This window comes from Cynocephalus volans, chromosome 1 (assembly GCF_027409185.1).
Source record: "Cynocephalus volans isolate mCynVol1 chromosome 1, mCynVol1.pri, whole genome shotgun sequence".
In the NCBI taxonomy this organism is placed as follows: Eukaryota; Metazoa; Chordata; class Mammalia; order Dermoptera; family Cynocephalidae; genus Cynocephalus; species Cynocephalus volans.
The window spans coordinates 107,730,658-107,749,929 of record NC_084460.1 but is presented as its reverse complement, the minus strand read 5'-3'; the positions used below and the strand labels follow the sequence as shown (position 1 = coordinate 107,749,929).

Below are 19,272 nucleotides of genomic sequence, written 5' to 3'. Positions count from 1 at the left end.
GGCCCTAGAGTTCAATGTTTTTATATTACTTACAAACCAGCTTTGAAGATAGTTCCTGATGCCTTGCGCAGTAGTAATACCTTTAAGGTCAGTGTGTAGCCTCTCAGAAGAATTACTTTTATGTTTAAAAATACTTTCCCATTTTGTTGTCCTACTTCCTACTCTATGGTCTTTAGTACTCTATGGTTGCTCTGTTTTATAAATATTTAAGAAAAGTCATTCTGCCTATAGAAATTGTATTTCACCCATCTGTGACTTGATACATTTCAAACCTCAGGCTTCTGTGCCAACTTTAGTGGTAGAAATGATAGTCATAGTGACTTAGCGTTTGAATCTGTGTGTTAAAGGGTCGTTTTAAAAGTATGTGTGGCTGACGAACTACAGTCTTATTTGGTGGTGAAGGAACAATATCCCAAGATTCCTTTTGACTTGCTTTGAAATTGGCTTGCTTTTTATTCATAGAAATCCGAGAGGAAGAGCGTCGGATATTGGAAAAAGCTGGGTACTTTCAGAGCATCACTGTTGGTGTGGCTCCTATTGTGGTGGTGATTGCCAGCGTGGTGACGTTCTCTGTTCACATGACCCTGGGCTTCGATCTGACAGCAGCACAGGTCAGGGAGCCCTCAGGGCTGAGAAATGTTTTACAAGCACCATATATGTAGATGCTCTGTTCCTGTTGTTTATTTGATTTTGAGGTTTCACCAAAAATTAGGAGGTATTTTTTCATTCATGTGATTAAGCCAAGAAGTGGAAGAGTTGGGAGCCAGCCCTTATGCACAAATAGTATACGGGTTGTTTTTAGTCAACCTAAGTTTGGTTTAATTCTGAAAATACATTTCATCCTGCAGTTCAGATTTATTGAAAATTTTAATTGAAGGTCTTATAAAAACCCTACCTTTAAAAAAAAGTGTATCTGACAGTGAAGTTGCAGCATTCCTAACACCTGAAAGGAAATTGATGATATTATTTTAGTTGCATAGCCTGGTCAGGCTCAGTTTCTTCTCTACTCCTATTTTCAGGCTTTCACAGTGGTGACTGTTTTCAATTCCATGACTTTTGCTTTGAAAGTGACACCGTTCTCAGTAAAGTCCCTCTCAGAAGCATCAGTTGCCATTGACAGATTTAAGGTAAGTGGCTGCTTTCCCTTCCCCCACATCAGGAGCCATCCACAACACAACTGACCACTGCCTCCATTCCAAGGGGCCATACAGGCTGGCTGCATTTGGCCTTGGTTTGCCTTTAGCCTTTTGGCATGTTGGTTAAAAAGTGGGGGCAGTAGAGGAGACTGAATTCAGTGATGAGACTAGTTACCTTTTTTAATTAATGTGAATTTTTACCTTTTGTGGACTGCCTGGTTCTGGGCTCCCAGGATTTCTGTGTTCCCTTCAGAGCGAACCCCTTCCACCTGTGCTTGACATGGCTATGTCGTAACTTCCTGGGCCTTTAAGTGATTTAAACCTAGATGACCAGAGCTGTCCAGTGACTTTCAGGTTTTTCTCCCCTTCATCTTTCTACTGTCATTTTGATTGGTCAATATGCTGAGTCCTTTCTGACACTTTCTTCTTCCTGTCCTGTGGTTGCCATTCATGATGCAGGGAATGCAGTGACATGAGAATAGTCATAAAGCTAGAGCATGTGGGGAGTGCAGTTAAGTAAGTATCAGTTTTTTTTCTTGCAGGTGGTTAGTTGATCATACCTTGGCTGTGTTCTTTGTGCCTTCAGAATAATACAAATACATGATATAAGATGGAGATACATTTGGGAGGGTGGAAGGAGATAGATATTTGAAAGTGGTTAAAACATTTAAAAAAAAAAAAAAAAAAAGCAGCATGTGTGGGCTGGAGATCCTTCACAGTGCAACTTGCACAGATTAGCTCCTGTGCTCCTGCTCATCTTTCTTGGCCAGTGAGAGCAATGTGAAAGTGATTTTGGTGACATGATGGCTTGAAGCTCAGATGTTTGAAGGATGAATATCATAACCTTAGAGTTTCAGGAGAAAATAAATTGGGTTTCCTCTTAAGAGTGGAGAATAGCTTCACAGGATTTATTTATATTCTACTTGTTTATAGTTAACCAGGTGAATTTTATTTGGTCAAGAAAGCTAGTTTTATTCTGACCAGTTAGCCAGTCAGTTAAAGCATGGTGCTGATAATACCAAGGTCCAGGGTTCAATCCCTGTACTGGCCAGCTGCAAAAAAAAAGAAAAAGAAAAAAGAAAGAAAGCTAGTCCTCAAGAACTCATCCCCATCCCCTCCCCTACCCCACCCCAGCCTGGCTGCTAGAAGGCCAAGAGCCAGAGTCCCATGAAAAGAAATGGTCTAATGGTAATTGGAACTTTATTTTGCTGAACCCACAATATTCAGTCATAGAAGCAAGCAAATGTTTGACCATAAGCTCTCCCCGCTGTTTGTTTCTATATCCTTATTAGTGAATGGGCTTGGTAGCATTTTGGAGGGTGTAATAAGAGTGTATAGTGTAGGTTAGTTCTCCCCTTGTTTTTTGAGGACTCTCTTCTCTTCCCTCATTAGTGAGGACTTATATTAGCACATAGCTTTTCACATCGTAGTTCCTTCCTCTATTAACTCTGAAGGAAGCATCAGAGTTAATAATAGAAGCAAAATCACCCTCAGCTCTATTATATGCCCCATGAGACTTCAGTCCCATTTTACCTTATTCCTCTTGGCAGCCTTTTTTTCTTCATCTTTTTTTAAGTAGATGGTTGGCCTGTGATAACAAGTATTTATGACTTAATCCCTCCCCAACTCTAAGCTGTTTCTTTCTTCTTATTATCTTCAGGTGTTTATTAATTAGAATTATATTGACTTCATTGGGGTTCGGGGGGGGGCTGTTTTTAGGTGTCTTGCGACTATTTATTATAAATCCTTCTGAGGACATTAAAGGAAATTTGCCTTAATCCAGAAGGGTCATCTAAGGAAGCTTTTTGAAAACAGCAACAGCAAGAAAACTGTTCCTGAGATTATATCTCCCCAAAAAGCTTCTGCTCTCCCGTTATTTTCTAGGCAAGGGACAAGAGGATAAAAATGGATGGCACTTGCCTCTTTGATTTATTTACAGACCTTGAAATTCATTGAAGCTGTGTAAAACCCTACTTTGACCCTGTGCCTTCCTATTTTGCACCATCTCCTTTCTCTTTTTAAGTTGGGGTTTGGGATCTGATAAATGTGCAAGTGTAGTCTTTTCTCTATTTTACCTAGCCTGGAAGTGCTTCTTTCAGAAGAACTTGTTGTTTCTTGTCAGGTAGTATGGATAAAGGATAGAAAAAGATATAAAATTTCTAGGAGGGTGATAACCTGTAGAAAGACAGTGAGAAGCCACTTTGTGGCCTTTCTGGTCATGTTATCATCAAAGTAGGGTGGCCATCTTTAGCAAATAAAAATCACAGGACGCCTAGCTACATATTGCATGGGACATACTTATACTGAAAAATTATTCATTGTGTATGTGGAATCTAAATTTAACTGGATGTCATGTATTTTTATCTGGCAACCCTGTGAGTAGTACCCTCTTCTGCTCAACAAATTGATTCTGATTTGATTCTTCTAGTGAATGAGAGTAATGTTTTGATGGTCAGTGTCACATGGTAAAGGTGAGGTTAATGGTTTGTGTACCTCTAAGATTCTGTTTTCCTGGAAGGTGCAAATCCAAGTAGATATAAATTCAAGTGTTGTGAACCCCTTGTCTGCCTCAGCGTGTTAGGGCAGAGTGATGTGAAGCTGAAATCCTCCAGGGAGGAGGGCAGGGCTGCAGGGAGAAGGAAACGTGAGGAGAGCTGTGTGCACCAGTCAGCACCAGCATACTTCTTAGTAGTTCATTAAGGCCCAAAAGATTTTCATCCTTTTATAACTCTTTAGGGAATAAAAATGCTGTGAGTTCTGAGATTGATCAAGAGTGAAGATTATCTAGGAAACTTTGAAACATGACACTTCTGGGAAGTTTGGGGATTAGGAATGAATAGGAGATGTGGTGACTTAAGTGAGGAAGAGAATAAGCTTGGAGGTTTAGAATCCAGGAACGAGGGTTTGTTTTTTGGGGAAAAGGACTATATATTTTACGTTTAATAGCACCCTCAAACTTTAAGATATTTGGGGTTCTTAGTAACTAAGCAAACAGTCCTGACCCTAAAAGTCATCTTTTCTCTAAAGATTTTCTAATGTCATTTTAAAATTTTTTATGAAGAGTTTTTCTTCACCACAGTGGGAATCGAACTAGGTGGAGAAGATCACTGGTTTAAGACGGTTGTCAGAAGTGGGTTCAAAGGCTTATGGGAGAGTCCTGGGCTGGGATTTATTATGGTCAGTGTTTCAGATCTAATTTCAGAAACATTTCCCTCTGCAAGTGTTCTATTCTTCTTCCCTTAACATAACTCAATGAGACTCTGGGATGAGTAGGAGGAAAGAGTCTTGTTCTCTTCCCAAGGGATGTTTCTCAGGGAGATACCCTTCACTTCCACTCAAGTCCGTTCATTTGTTGTTTGAATTCTCACAAGTTCCAAGGCAAGACTTTGAAGACATGAGAATTTCTTGGCAAGAAGATATACTCTATGGTAGATAAAACCTTAGATACTCTATTCAAACTCTAGCAACCTAAGCCGGGTAACAATCTCAACTCGGCCTCTCCCTGCAAGATATGTGCTGTGTTGTGGGTGAGGGAAGCAGACAGGCTTTGGGAGTGCTCTGAAAAGAAAACAGAGAGGTAAGGGTCTGTAGGAGGTTAGCATGCCCTTTGGTTTTCCTACCTGCTTTTTACTACCTGCTACTCAGCAACTCATGAGTGACACCTAGGGCTGCGTACCAGTTAGTTAAATGAGGGGAGGTCCACGTTAGGCTGTGAGAAAAGGAAAGGTTAGTTGAGCGTATAATTTGTAGTGTAGAGTGTTGGGTCAGTGGACAGGGCCCCAACACCTCCTGAGGTTGTCCCCACACTCCTATGACTCCTTGATGAGCCTGAGGCTGGGCCACACTAATGAGCTACCTTTTGCCCTTCAGCTTCCTTCCACTGTATAGCCTGATGTGTTTTGCTACGTGAGTGTACGCCCTAGGCTTGTCTCCCTGGTCTTGATCCAGTGTCTCATCTTTGCACCTCTCTCACAACTCCTATCAGAGTTTGTTTCTAATGGAAGAGGTTCACATGATAAAGAACAAACCAGCCAGTCCTCACATCAAGATAGAGATGAAAAATGCCACCTTGGCGTGGGACTCCTCCCACTCCAGTATCCAGAACTCGCCCAAGCTGACCCCCAAAATGAAAAAAGACAAGAGAGCTGCCAGGGGCAAGAAAGAGAAGGCGAGGCAGCTGCAGCACACTGAGCACCAGGCGGTGCTGGCAGAGCAGAAAGGCCACCTCCTCCTGGACAGTGACGAGCGGCCCAGTCCCGAGGAGGAGGAAGGCAAGCACATCCACCTGGGGAACCTCCGCTTGCAGAGGACACTGTACAACATCGACTTGGAAATCGAGGAGGTAACCCATCTTCTTTCACCCCTCCCTTCCCACACCCCATCTGCCACGCTGCCCCTGTTCTTATCTGGCAAGAATAGGCAGTTGCCATTTCTTTTAGCAAAGTACTTTGTGGCTATGAGTTATTTTGAACTAAAAAGCAAATTGGGCCAGCTCTAACTCTGAAAGGATTACTTAAGCATTTAACAACAGAAATTAATAACAACTGATGTCATGCGATGCTCATAAGCAAGGAAATGAAGCATTCAAGTGGATTTTCCAGGATTTTGCCCTGAATAGCTTTCTTGTTGTTGTTGTTATATGTGAGCTGCAGTAATTATTTCTGATTGTTATAACTGAATGTGGGCTCCTCGTTAGCACTAGGCTGGGCATTGCACATAACCTGGCACATAATAGGTATTCTCAGTGCTGATTTTATCAACGATTATATTGTAATTGTTTTAATATAAGCAAAGGCTCATTATGTAATATGATGTCACAGCCCAGATAGCACAGGACTAGAGTCTCTAAAGCCCTCCTATAGAGAGTGGCTGGAACAGAGACTCCAGCTTCAAAGCTTTTAAAATACAGAATATGACTGGTGCCAGCACCAAGTTTAGAGGGCTGTATCATCCAGAAGGCCCCAAATGTATGTATATACATTCATCCAACAGCCATTTTTTGAGTGCCGACTCTATGACAGGCACTGTTGTAAGGCCTGTCAAGAGTTATAGCAGCAAAAACCTGAACAGACAAAAATCCCTGCCCTCCTAGAGCTTACATTCTAGGCAAAGACAGACAGTAAACAAGAAAATATATTGCACATCAGATGGTGATAAAGGCTATGAAAAATGGGAATAGAGAGTGCTGGGGCAGGGAGCAGTTGTGGCTGCAATTTATGTTTTCTGAGGGAAGGCCTCACGTAAAAAGTAAGATCTAAACAAAGACCTGAAGGCAGTGAGGGAGTGAGCCATGTGGATATCTGGGGCAAGAAGAGCATCCCAGGCAGAAGGAACAGAAGTGCAAAGGAGGGGGCTAGCAGTTATCTCCGTTGGTTAGAGTGTGGTGTTATAACACCGAGGTCAAGGGTTTGGATCCCCTGGAGTGTGCGTCTTATTGGAGCCGAGTAAGCATGGGAGAGAGCAGTAGATACTGAGGGCAGAGAGGCTGTGTGAGCCTCTGGTGAGACTTAGGCTTCACTGAGTGGGAAGAGAAGCCCTTGGAGGATTTGGGGCCAAAGAATGACATGGCCTGACTTAGGTATGAAGAGAATTATTCTCACTGCTGGATTCAGAAGAGTGTAGGGAGACAAGGAAGCTAGGGGAACAGTTAAAGATGTGTTACTGCGCAACCCAAGAGAAAAATGAGGATGTCTTGACCAATGGTGGTGGTGGAGATGTCAGAAATGTTTATCTGTGTAACTGGAAGTAGGGAATAGGTGTTCTAATGCAGTGTTTATCAAAACTAGCAACTGACTGGAGGCATGTTAAGCAGATCCAGAGCTAGGCTGAAGAGAGAACAGAAAGCTACCAGCTCTTGAAAGCTACAAGCAAGAGAGGGAGACAGTGCTTACTGAGACCACCTAAAACTATTAGTGTAGTTCATCACCGAAGTGCATTCAAGTCAGTTTTTTACTTTACTCTTAACAACAGGCTTCTTATTTAATAATTATTATCTTGATTATTGAGGCAACTATGTTACATTGTTAATCAGCTCTATTAGAGAAATATTCCTCATATTCAGCTGTAATTTACTTTCCTACTTTATATCTTGATCCTCATTCTGCCCTTTAGAGTCCACAGACACATGACAGACCTTCAGCTGTTTGAAGAAGGTTACCATGGTTCTCCCTGGGCCTCTTCTCAAGGGAGGGGAAAGAAAGGGAATGTTTGCTGAGTGTCTTCTGTGCATAGGCTCTTACTTCATTGTTGGTGTCTCATTTAGTCACCATTCAGTCATCAGAAAGCGTTTTTCTCTGTGTAAACCTAACTGATATGAGCAGAGGTTGAAACCGTGACTTGACTTCCTCATTACCACCAGGGAGTAATCTTTCATACTCCCAGACCATGCTGAAAACTTTATTTGTTCAACATACTTTTATTACGTACCAGACATTGATTCTACAAGGAAAACTTCTTCCTTCAAGGTGCTCAGAGTCCAGAGAGGGAGACAGGCACAGTATTAGTTTAAATAACAAGGCCAGGATTGCACAATTAGCAAGTGCTAGAGGAGTTCAGACACATGTCAAGACCTGTCACCTCCAGAATCCATGCTATTTTCACACCCTCACTCTATTCCTTCCTTCCCTGGGAGACTGGAGCCAGCACATGCCCTTTTACAGTCATCTGTCTGTCCTTGAAAACCTTCAACACTAATTGTTGAGAATTCATTATCTTGCAGAGGATATTCAGTTAACCACAGGCTTGGTTTTCCACTTTTCTGTGGGATTGATGGTACAAATATTCCTCAGATTCTTGGAAATGTTTTGTAGAAAAATGGAAGCAACAGTATACATAGTTTTTATTAAAAATAATGTATAGACCCTATAGAAAAATCATAATAAAGTAATTTTTGAGTCCTCCCCTCTCTTCCAAAAAACAATAACAAAAACAAACAAAAAACATGGGTTACCAGCAAAGTAGGAAAGGGGCTAGGCCTTTGTGCAAGTGATTGTGAGATACTTTAATGTGTGTGGCATATTTAATTTTCCAAAGGGCTTCTATTTCTGTTACCTCAGTTTATCCCCACAGAAACCCTATGAAGTAGGCAGCTACCAAGCAAGAAAACATGAGTAAATGACTTGTTGGGTCATCAGGATGATAGTTCCCATGTTGGTGAACTAGAGTTGATGTGTTTTTCCTCAGAGAGATTGAAAGTCCTTAGAGATGAGTGGTTAGTAGTCTCTGAATGACTGTCTTCTCTCTGTTTGTACTTTGTCCAGGGGAAACTGGTTGGAATCTGTGGCAGTGTGGGAAGTGGAAAAACCTCTCTCATTTCAGCGGTTTTAGGCCAGGTAAGATTTTTGTTACTGTCCTTGGCATTTTCTGCTTCTTTCTCTGGACTCTGCCTAGCAGAAGTCTCAGGAAAAATGCACTCATTTCCTGAAGAGAGTCAAGCGAGATGGAAACAAAATGAACCCCTGATCTGCATCATGCTCCCACCTCTATTTCTACCCCTGACAGCATTGTGTCTGGAAGGGGGCTCAGTGGACACCTGATGAATGACTGATTGATAACCCAGTTGGAGTCATTTGTCTCTCATGCCTTCTTTTATTCAGCATGCATTTATTGAGTGCCATCAGTATGCCAGACATTGTGTTGGAAAACGGCAGGGATAAGAGATGAACAAACACCCCACACTGCAGCACTGCTAAACAGAGTTTAAATTGTAAAGAAACAAGTAACCAGCACCTCCAGCCTCTCTGTCAAAGACAGGACTGTCAGGATTTGATCTAGAAGCAAAGCCCCAATTGGTTTTCAACCTAACCACTGAAAAAGTTGTGCCCTCAAGGGACTCATGGTCCAGTGGGGAGCTAGGCCTTCCAGACACACAGCACATCACAAGGCAGCATGTGGACAGTGCATGAGGGACCCAGCAGACAGCTGCCAGCACTTAGAGTGACAGGGCAAGGGTCCTCCCACTGAGACAAGTTATCTTCACTGTGCTTTAGAACCGAACAATCAGGAAAAAAACCAAGGTACCCATGTGCTTTTAAATTTGAATTAAACTAGCTTAACTTAGATGATTGACATGAGAATAAACTTGGGATTATTTCTACCTCCTGATGGAGGAGGTCCTCTGAATCATTTATCCATATAGAGGAAAAACAAATGGGGACAGGGTTGGGGAAGGGTTTTTTTATAGCCTCCAGTTTATGGAATATTTTCTTGTCTTGTTTGGCATCAACTGTCACAGTTGGTGAGTTGTGGTTCTTCTTGAGAGTGGTGGTACCCGGGCAGCCTGAGGAACACTGCATCCCAATCATCTGCAGTGGTGGTCCCTATCCCACCCCATTTCTGCTTTATGACACTCTCCAGTGGTTGGGCCTAGCCACTGGTCTTTGTAAAAAGCAAAAAGCGTCCCAGGTGATTACTGATAATGAGCCAGATTTGAGGGCCAGTGATAAGAGCTGGGGGTGGAGGGGTGGTGTCAGTTTCTAAGTGCTACTCAGCAATCTAGCAAGATATTTCTTTTTCAAGGGTTGCCTGGGCAATAGTTAGGTTGAAACCCAAGTGGAGCTTTCCTTCTGGATCGGATCCTGGCAGCCCTGTCCCTGACAGGGAGGCTGGTGATACTGGTCAGCCTCCTTCTTCAGAGTTTAACTTTTTGTTGATAGTGCTGCAGTGTGGAGTGTTTTTGCAGCAGCAGCCCTAAGAGCTGGGTTTCCACAGTAGACCCTCTGTGGGTTTCTGAACGCTTGGAAGTGCATGTTAGAATGCTTCCAGTGCATGGCTGATTAGGTTGCGTTGTGTTATGGTCTCCGGCGGGTACACCTGTGTGTGTACACTGTGCATGGTGGTGTTTGAGAGGATAGGCTTGTACATGCAAACACTACCCAGGCTGGTTAATGAAACTTTCTTCCAAATCTGTAGCATCTCCAGCCCAAGACAAATGTCTGCTGTTGGTCCCAAAAGGAACCATGAACAAGGATAAAATGGATAAATCAATTCATATCAAACATTGCGACTGAAAACACAGTTCAAAGTACATGGCTCATCATGTGCTTCACGTCTTCCCTTCCTGATGGAGGGAAGGTCCATCATCAGTATATGGATACTGTGTAAAGCTAGTTGATGTCTAATGTGTATTTTTTTTCTTTAGTCCTCATTTTACAGAAGCAGCTGGTCTGGCCAATATTCTGGATTAATTCTGTAGATGAGTTGGCCTGTCCTCATCTTGAGGCAGGGACTAGCTGTAAATCCATATAGCATCCTCTCCAGGGCAGTTCTGAAAGAGTCTTCTTGCTTGTGCTTCCCTTAGCTAAAACGGTTTGCAGTTAGGAAGAAATAGTGTGAAATGGCTGCTAAGTGAAGCATTTGTCCATTCAAGTTATGGGTTATGCTGGTCTCTTGTCACACATAAGCAAAGAGAACTTTGATTTTCTTTGCTGCTATAGCTGTCTTTGGAACAAAGGTGAGGTCTGGATTTGAATCCAAAAAGCGTCCAAGGAAATTGCTAAAACTTTAGACTCCATTGTGGGATGTGTGGGGTTCTGTTGGCTCAGGGTGATGGTTTGCGTTATGATGCCATTGGATGGTGTCTGTCTCCCTAGATGACACTTCTAGAGGGCAGCATTGCAATCAGTGGAACCTTCGCTTATGTGGCCCAGCAGGCCTGGATCCTCAATGCCACCCTGAGAGACAACATCCTCTTTGGGAAGGAATTTGATGAAGAAAGGCAAGGAATGTTTGGTTTCTGTCCTGCTTTCCGTCTTGGCCATGTGAGATGCAAGGCAGCCCACGTCAGCAGGCTCTACTCCAAGCGTGTCTCTGATGCTGTCTCTTTGTGTCCTTCAGATACAACTCTGTGCTCAATAGCTGCTGCCTGCGGCCTGACCTGGCCATTCTTCCCAACAGCGACCTGACTGAGGTACAAGCCTTGTGCCCCTGACAGGGTGTGCACTCAGCAGAGAGGGCTCTGGGAGATGAGTGGCAGGGCTGTATCAGAGCCACCTCCTGAGAGTGCACCTTAAATACTTGGGAGAAGAACCTAGAACATACACAGGGAGTTTGGCTTTCATTGGGCCTTTGTTAAGAAAGCATTTGTTCATTAGGGAAGGGATATTAACACTATTTTAAATATATTTCATATGTCATGTGGATTTTAAACAATATCCCATTATTGATTCAGAGATAATGTTTTTTACTGTATTCAGATATTTTTAAAACCACAAGTCAAGAATGTGCATGTTGAACTTCTTCAGTGAACTTCATTTTGCCAACCTCCTTACTCAGAGACAGTCTGTAGAGAGCCCTCTTCCATTAGAAAGAGTCCTCAGAGGGCCGACCCCGTGGCACACTCGGGAGAGTGTGGCGCTGGGAGCGCAGCAGTGCTCCCGCTGTGGGTTCAGATCCTATATAAGGACTGCAGGTGCGCTCACTGGCTGAGCGCGGTACGGCCGGTCACAAAAAGACAAAAAAAAAAAAAAAAGAAAGAGTCCTTAGAACAAATCCATCTTTCTTTGGTTCTCTACTTTGGAGCAGTTTCCAGAGGCGTGTTTTGGGACTAGTTTGTGCTCTTCAGTGTTAAAGCTCATCTCCCATGAGCTACCCTGGAGGTCTCTGGGACTGGCACTTATATTCTGCTGACTTTAGTTAATCCCTAAAACCAGATTTGGTGAATGGTTTAATCATTTCTGAGGTTCTCAAGTCATTGTCCCCAGATTGGCAGCATCAGAATCACCAGGAACTTGTTAGAAATGCAAATTACTTTGGGGTGTGGGGTGCAATCTGTTTTAGCTAACCCTGTAGGTAATTTTGATGCATGTTGTTTGAAAACCTCTGGATTTGCTGAACTTTTTTAAAAAAAGATTTTTCAAAAATACACAGCCAGTTACCATTTGCCAATAGTAAGTCACAAATGACAATCTTTTAACATTTTATTTGTTCATTTAGTAACACTTACCAGGTACATGTTATGTGCCAGCTACATGTTATATGCCAGTGACATGTGCCATACTGGGAATATAAAGGAACGGGACAATAACCTGCACCCTCAAGAAGTTTACAGTTAAGAGGATGAGACAACTAAACAAATAGGTGCAAAATAATCTGATGAAAAAGATCCCCTTTTCTTTTGGGTATTAGCGGAGAAGAGGTTGGGGGAGATTTCACAGAGGAGATGATGCCAGCACTGAGCAGACACAGTACAGGAAAAGGCATGAAACTGTCATGTGTGGTCATAACATACACATTGTTGTAAATGGCTTAGACCCCAGGGTGTGGAAGGGGATTGCACAGTGGAGGCTGAGAGCTGCTGGGGAGCCAGGTGGCAAAGGCTCTGCACTGTGTGCCATGTTTGGGTATTTAGAGTCTGTCCTTTAGGCAAGAGTTTTAAGCAAGGGTGGGACATGGTCAGCTTGTGTTTTGGAGAGATCTTTCTGCCATATGGAGAATGGATTGGGGAGGGGAGTTGCAAGGCCAGATGTAGGATTGACTGGTACCCAGATGGCTGTGGGAGAGGAGGAGGTGCCTGGGTTGCTCTCCCAGTTCTTGGAAGGATATTAGTGGCAGTTCGTCTGTGGGGGAATTCTAGAGAAGGAGCCAGTTTGGGTGGGGAAAGGAGAGGTGACTGGGTACACTAAGCGCTGTTCAGATCTTGAGCTAGAGGCTTCACTGTGCTTTTGGGCTCCTGTAGATTGGCGAGCGAGGAGCCAACCTGAGTGGGGGGCAGCGCCAGAGGATCAGCCTTGCCCGGGCCTTGTATAGCGACAGGAGCATCTACATCCTGGATGACCCCCTCAGTGCCTTAGATGCCCATGTGGGCAACCACATCTTCAACAGTGCTATCCGGAAGCACCTCAAGTCCAAGACGGTTCTATTTGTTACCCACCAATTACAGGTATGGTGCCCTCTTCCTTAGGCTGCCCACCTTGGCTTGGGAAATCAGAAATAGGGAGGTGGGCTTGGTTCAGGTGTCTTTGTGGGGCAACTAGAGATTCCTGGGATCAAGTTTACCTTTCCTCAACAAATAGCCCCTGGCCCATTATACCAGTAAATCTCACTGTACCAGTGTACCACATGGCCATCTGAATCAGAGATCCTTGGAGCATATGAACTTCTGTATATAGAACAGGATGTAAAAGGGCTGAGAGGAGTGGGCCAAAAATGGAGCCTGGGCATGAGATGGTTTGGAAAGCACTGTGCTAACATATCTACATGCAAGTGGGAACTGTTTGGGGAAAACAAGCTCTTCTCCCTCTGTCATTCCATGACAAGCAGTCACTTTGGAGAGCAGTGCAGGATGTTGCCATCTGCTTCACATATGTTGTCAAAGTTGGGGGCTGGTCCCGCATTCTGCCACAGAAAGTCTGTAATTATGTGTACTTCTAAGTGCAGTAAAAGGGTGTGAAGTTTAATGCAAGGCTCAGATGGCTTCTTCAGCAGATTCATGTCAAAAACTGGAGGAATTGCTCTTTGAACTATATCATAAGGCACAATAAACTGAAGCAAAGATTCTCAGTCTTGGCACTACTCACATTTAGGGCCAGATAGTTCTTGGTGGTGGTGGTGGGGGTGGGCTTCTTTGTGCATCCCTGGCTTCTACCCACTAGATGGGCCAGATAGTTCTTGGTTGGGGTAGAGGAAGGGGCCTGCTCTGCATCCCTGGCCCCTATCCACTAGATGCCAGTAGTACCTCTACTCCCAATTGTGACAACCAAAAATGTCTCCACATATTGCCAAATGTCCCAAATGTCCTCTTGGAGGCTAAATTGCCTCCTTTGAGAACCACTGAATTAAGGTGTGGGGATTTCAATGTCAATGTATTTGCGCAAATATCAGCAATACTGTGTTGTCCCTTCTTTTGTCTCCAGTATCTGGTTGATTGTGATGAAGTAATCTTCATGAAAGAGGGCTGTATTACAGAAAGAGGTAGCCATGAGGAACTGATGAATTTAAATGGTGATTATGCTGCCATTTTTAATAACCTGTTGCTGGGAGAGACACCCCCAGTCGAGGTAAGATTTGGTGGTATTAGTGTGTGTCGTCTTCTCTCTATGCAAGGGAGACATGATCATAGTGAGTGATAGAAAGATCTCAGCTGAATTCAGTGGGTGTCTTATAGGCAGGGGGCCCTATTTTCCGGTGACCAGACTACTGTGCTTTAGTTCACATGCTGATTCTATTCTAGGTAAGCAGGATTGTGGGGCTGCTAAGCCAAGGTCTGCTGTCAGTGAGGACTTACTAAGACAATGACAGGGAGGAGGAATGGGCTCTGTGCGGGTGGCGATGACATGTGCTCCTGTGCAGTCACAGCCTCCTTCCCTTAACCCCATCAATCTGACAGAAGATCATGAAGTTCTTTTGTAATAACCAAGTAAATATGGTGCCAGAGAAGGGAAATTAAATATTGCATATATTTGAAGATGATCCACGGTATCTTGGTTGCTGACTTGGCACTTATTATTAACCTACTGTGCTCCAATTATTGGATTAGGCACTTATAGATATCATCCCGTTTAGTCATTTTAACAGAGCTATGTGGCAAAAGATGATTATCCCCCACTTTTACAGCTGAGGAAACTGAAGCTCAGAGAAGTTAAGCAACTTGCTAATGAGGGCAGCTTGTGGCAGCTTCCCACGTCTTCACTCTGGGCTCCATGTTAAGCACAGAACATGGGCACGCTTAGTCAGAGCTAGCCTAACTGGTTGTTTTTCCGTCTTGCCATGTGCTCTCTCACCTGGGGTTCAAGGCCTGCACCCAGGCCAGGCTAAAAGCTGCTTTCTTGGCCACCACATCATCATGTCATCTGAGAGGGATAAAAGCAGAAAGTTATTTAGGAACTTTTCTGGGAGTCTTATTTCAGTCTTTGGGCTTCATCCTGTTTGGTTTCAGGTACAGTACAGTTAACTGGTCATGACTGATGTATTTTAGGGCCTTTGATATAACTCAGACATTCCAAGTGCTATCAGTAACTTCCATAGATATACCCTGAATCACATTTAAATTTTACTATCTCTCTTTATGACTGTCTGGGGACTTTGGTCTGTTCAGACTATTTCCTCCTCACTGTAGACATGCAGGGAAATGAGAGGGAGAGAAGCTAAAATATGGAATGTCCAAGGAGCCACAGAATACTGAGAGTCGATGTGTCGTAGTAGAGGAAGCACACTTTCAGTATACAGCACTTGCTTTTCTGAGCTTCAGTTTCCTCATCTCACAAATGGGGATGGTATCCACCTCTTACAGTTGTTGCATTGATTAAATTAAATACTGTGTAATGTTCTTACCCTAGTAAGTGGTCAACAAACGGTAATTTTTCTCTTTAGACGGTGCATTTATTCATACACTGCAGTAAATATAATATTTATTAGAGTCCTATCTTGTCTTCCATATGTGGCTCTGAATTTTATATTATTCTCTAATTTTTTTCACTGCCAATTTAAAAAGTCTAGTTGGAAAGCCAGCTGAGGGCATGTGGCTGAACATGACACAGAATTAAGTGTAGTGCACTATATTAAGAGAATTCATATATAAAAATGTCAGAAGAACTTGGAAAGGAGAGCATTAAGTAGTTTCTATTGTCTCAGGTTCACTTTGATGTATTTTTCTTGAGTCTCTGTGTACCCTATTATTGGCAGTTCTCAGTAGGCCCTGTGTGGCTTAAAACCATGTGTGAGACATCATCTCTGTCCTTGAGGGACAGGTAACTGTAACACCAGTTCACATACATAGTAGCAATGTGCATAACAAAGTGCCCAGGGAAAACAGGGGAAGGGTGAGCTGAATTCTAGAGGAGTCTAAGTTGTCTATGAAGGATGTAAATTTGAATCCATCTGAATGGGAACAGCTGTGACCAAGACTGGGATGAGGGGAGGGGCATTCCAAGTGGAGGAACCATGTGGACAAAGGCACAGCAATGGGAAATTGCAGTGTGGTGTAAGGAATGGTGTGAAATCCAGTGTGGCTAGAGAGTAGGAGCTGCAGGAAACAGTGAAATGGGAGAAGAACTTGCAGAATTAGGCTAGAGCCAGAATATGGAGGTCCTGCAAAACCAGGCTGAGAAGTTTGGGTGGTAACAATGGGAAATGATCAGATCTATGAATTTAATTTAGCAATGTGGCAGAGACAGGAGGAATGGAAATGACTCCAGCCCTAATACTTCGGACAAGTTGGAGTGGATGAGAACAAAATAAAGGTGCTACATACAGTTTAGTGACTTTGGGGAGAACAAATGCCAATGGACTAACAGGGCAGGAATCTAGATCTCAACGATTTAAGGAGTTGAGGAAGTACATGAAATGAGTATAGGTGGCCCTTTTAAGAAGTTGGATGTATCTCTTTTCAGTAACGGCAGCTCGATAGATAATTCTCTAATATGTATTCTGTGGACATTCGTCTGGATGGCCATATCATGACTAGAGATACTTTTTTTTTTTTTTTTTTAATATTACTAGATTAATTCGAAAAAGGAAGCCAGTGGTTCACAGAAGAAATCACAAGACAAGGGTCCTAAAACAGGATCAGTAAAGAAGGAGAAAGCAGTGAAGCCAGAGGAAGGTAATGACCTTTTTTGAGATTTTTAGCTTTGTCATTAAAGTTTATCAGAAATTATGTCATGTAGTGACTCATGATTTTTGATAGCATTATGTGTTATACAGTAACTGGTCTTATATTCCTGGAATATTGGGAGACTATGAGGCACCTTGTGTTTGCTTAAACAGACCAGGGCAATAAGAATGACCTTTAATCCTGTGCCTTCTTTTCCTATGCAAGGTGGCTCTGGTGTAGGTTACAGCTGAGTTATCCTGAGTAAGGAAAAATGGACTGGTGGATAGAGGTATATCCTTCCTTCCTGTGACTCACCTCTGCTCTTTAAAAGTCAGTTTCAACCAAAGCGGAGGGGTTCCAACCCTAAGAATGTCTGTGTCCTCAGAAGCTCCCACATTAGAACAAAGACTCCTTTCCCATCCTGACAGTTTTGCAGCGGAACTGGGGAAGAGTTAGAGCTTGGGGTTTTTCCTAATTGACTTTCCCCATCTGGAGCTGTTGGTCCTGTTTCTTAAACCCTTTATCTTATCAACTGAAACAACTCTTGGGAGTTAGGCTATTCACAATAACGAGGGCATTTTCACCTTTTTAAATTTTAAGCTACATGTTAATTTACAAGAAAACAAAAAATGCAGTCTTGATTTAAATCTCTTTGGGCCGGCCAGCCGGTGGCTCACTTGGGAGAGTGTGGTGCTGATAACACCAAGACCACGGGTTCGGGTTCGGATCCCTATAGAGGGATGGCCGGTTAGCTCACTTGGGAGAGCGTAGTGCTGACAACACCAAGTCAAGAGTTGAGATCCCCTTACCAGTCATCTTTTGGAAAAGAATAAAAAATAAAAAAATAATAAAGCTCTGTTTTGTTGTGTCACTTCCTCACCTTACCCTTTTGAACTTAGGGACTTTCCTGGGTTTGTCACTGCTTTGAGGATGGGCCTGTTTTCACTTCCTTGTCCTTAAAACTGCAGCAGACATGTGATGTTAGGGATTAATCATTCTGATTTATCACTCTCTGCCTCTTTTCTTTCTTTGAAAAAAAGAAAAAATGAGATTTTTGAATTCAGGTATAATTTAAGATACCTTATTAACACACCCCCTGCAAAACAAACATAGCACAGAAGGCTGAGACCTTTGTTAGTTTCTGCCACAGGCAGTATAAATCAAAATATCGTTAGATAACATTTGTTTCATCTACAAAACCACTAGCTGGGCTACTCACAACTCTTAAAGTGCTCAAGTCATGTCTGGCTTATTCCAAGATTATTAAACATCATTTGTGATGAAGAAGCAGAGGCTTCCCGTATGGCTGTTTCTCTGTATTTTCATGTCAGCATCAGTCATCTAACCATACCAGGGAGACCCTAGGAGATATCCTTGAACTTTTTCTCATCTCCAACAGCCAGTCAGTCACCATGTCCTACTAAATTTACCTCCTGAAACTTCATCCCCATTGCCATGGCTCTGGTTTGGGCCTTAATCATCTCTTGCAGTTACAACTGCCTCCTTTTAAATCTGTCCTCCACACGGACAGCTGAGAGATCTAGTTAAAAACAGGAGACCAACCAATTTATTTTCCTCCATAAAGTCTTTCAGTAGCCTCCCATTTTTCTTAAAAGATGACCAGTAAGGGGATCTCAACCCTTGACTTGGTGTTGTCAGCACCACGCTCTCTGCAGTGAGCAACCAGCTATCCCTATATAGGGCTCCAAACCCATAGCCTTGGTGTTATCAGCACCGCACTCTCCCAAGTGAGCCACGGGCTGGCCCTGCCTCCCATTTTTCAAAGCATTGTTTTCTGATTTTTTTTTTTTTTTCCTGATATGGCACACATAGGAAATGCTAATATTTGTGTGGAAGACTGGGAGGCATGGAAGAGATTGCTCGGCAGCTTGTCTGGTAGTATTGACCACCCCAGGTCCACCTAGCCCAACAGGGCTGGGGAGCCAGATCTCTACATACCTGTAACCCATTCTCCTGAGAAGTTCTTACCTGCAGTATAAAGTTCAGATGCCTTTATTCTCTGCTTAATCAGCCTCACCTTATCCCTTGCCGCTCCTTAAGTGCACATCTATTCCAGCTGTACTGAATTGCTGTGGTTGTCTGTACTTGCTGATTTGCTGTTTTCCCACCTCTGTGCCTGTGCTGATGTTGTTTTCTCTGCCTATTGTCTCCCCACCTGGTCGACTCTGGCTTACTTTTGAGAAGCAGTACAGACAACACAGAAAGTCTTTGCTGAAACCTGCCTGCTAATCACCCCACACCTCTCCCAAGTAGATTAGGTACATCTCCTGGATGTTCCTGTGCTGTCCTGCATATAGCTTTATCATCACATTTAGCACATTTTGTTATAATTATGTATTTATCTGCCTGTTCTACCAGACTGTGGTAGGATCCTCAGCCAGTTCCTCAAGGGCTGGGACCTGGTCTTAATCCTTTTTACTGCTTTAGGGCCTCATGCTGGGGCTGGTTCATGGTACGTGCTCAGTAAATGTGAGATGGATGAATGGATGCTTCTGATAAAGAGAAAATAATTCTAATCTAGAGCCATGGGAACTGTAGGCTCTCTTTGATTCTGCTGCTCTATAGGTGACTTAGTTTTGGGGGAGT

General features: G+C 43.2%; 1 protein-coding gene across 4 annotated transcripts in view; it reads left to right on the top strand.

Moving 5' to 3' along the window:
• ABCC5 (ATP binding cassette subfamily C member 5) overlaps positions 1-19,272 on the top strand; it is an 83,777-nt gene that overhangs the window by 38,836 nt on the left and 25,669 nt on the right. For all 4 annotated transcript variants that reach the window (XM_063087261.1, XM_063087254.1, XM_063087279.1 and 1 more), the window contains exons 9-17: positions 463-611; positions 1,020-1,127; positions 5,122-5,478; positions 8,396-8,467; positions 10,727-10,851; positions 10,971-11,043; positions 12,811-13,014; positions 13,988-14,131; positions 16,572-16,674. In XM_063087261.1, coding sequence (XP_062943331.1) covers positions 463-611; positions 1,020-1,127; positions 5,122-5,478; positions 8,396-8,467; positions 10,727-10,851; positions 10,971-11,043; positions 12,811-13,014; positions 13,988-14,131; positions 16,572-16,674 — 1,335 coding nt within the window. The remainder of the gene's footprint in view (positions 1-462; positions 612-1,019; positions 1,128-5,121; positions 5,479-8,395; positions 8,468-10,726; positions 10,852-10,970; positions 11,044-12,810; positions 13,015-13,987; positions 14,132-16,571; positions 16,675-19,272) is intronic.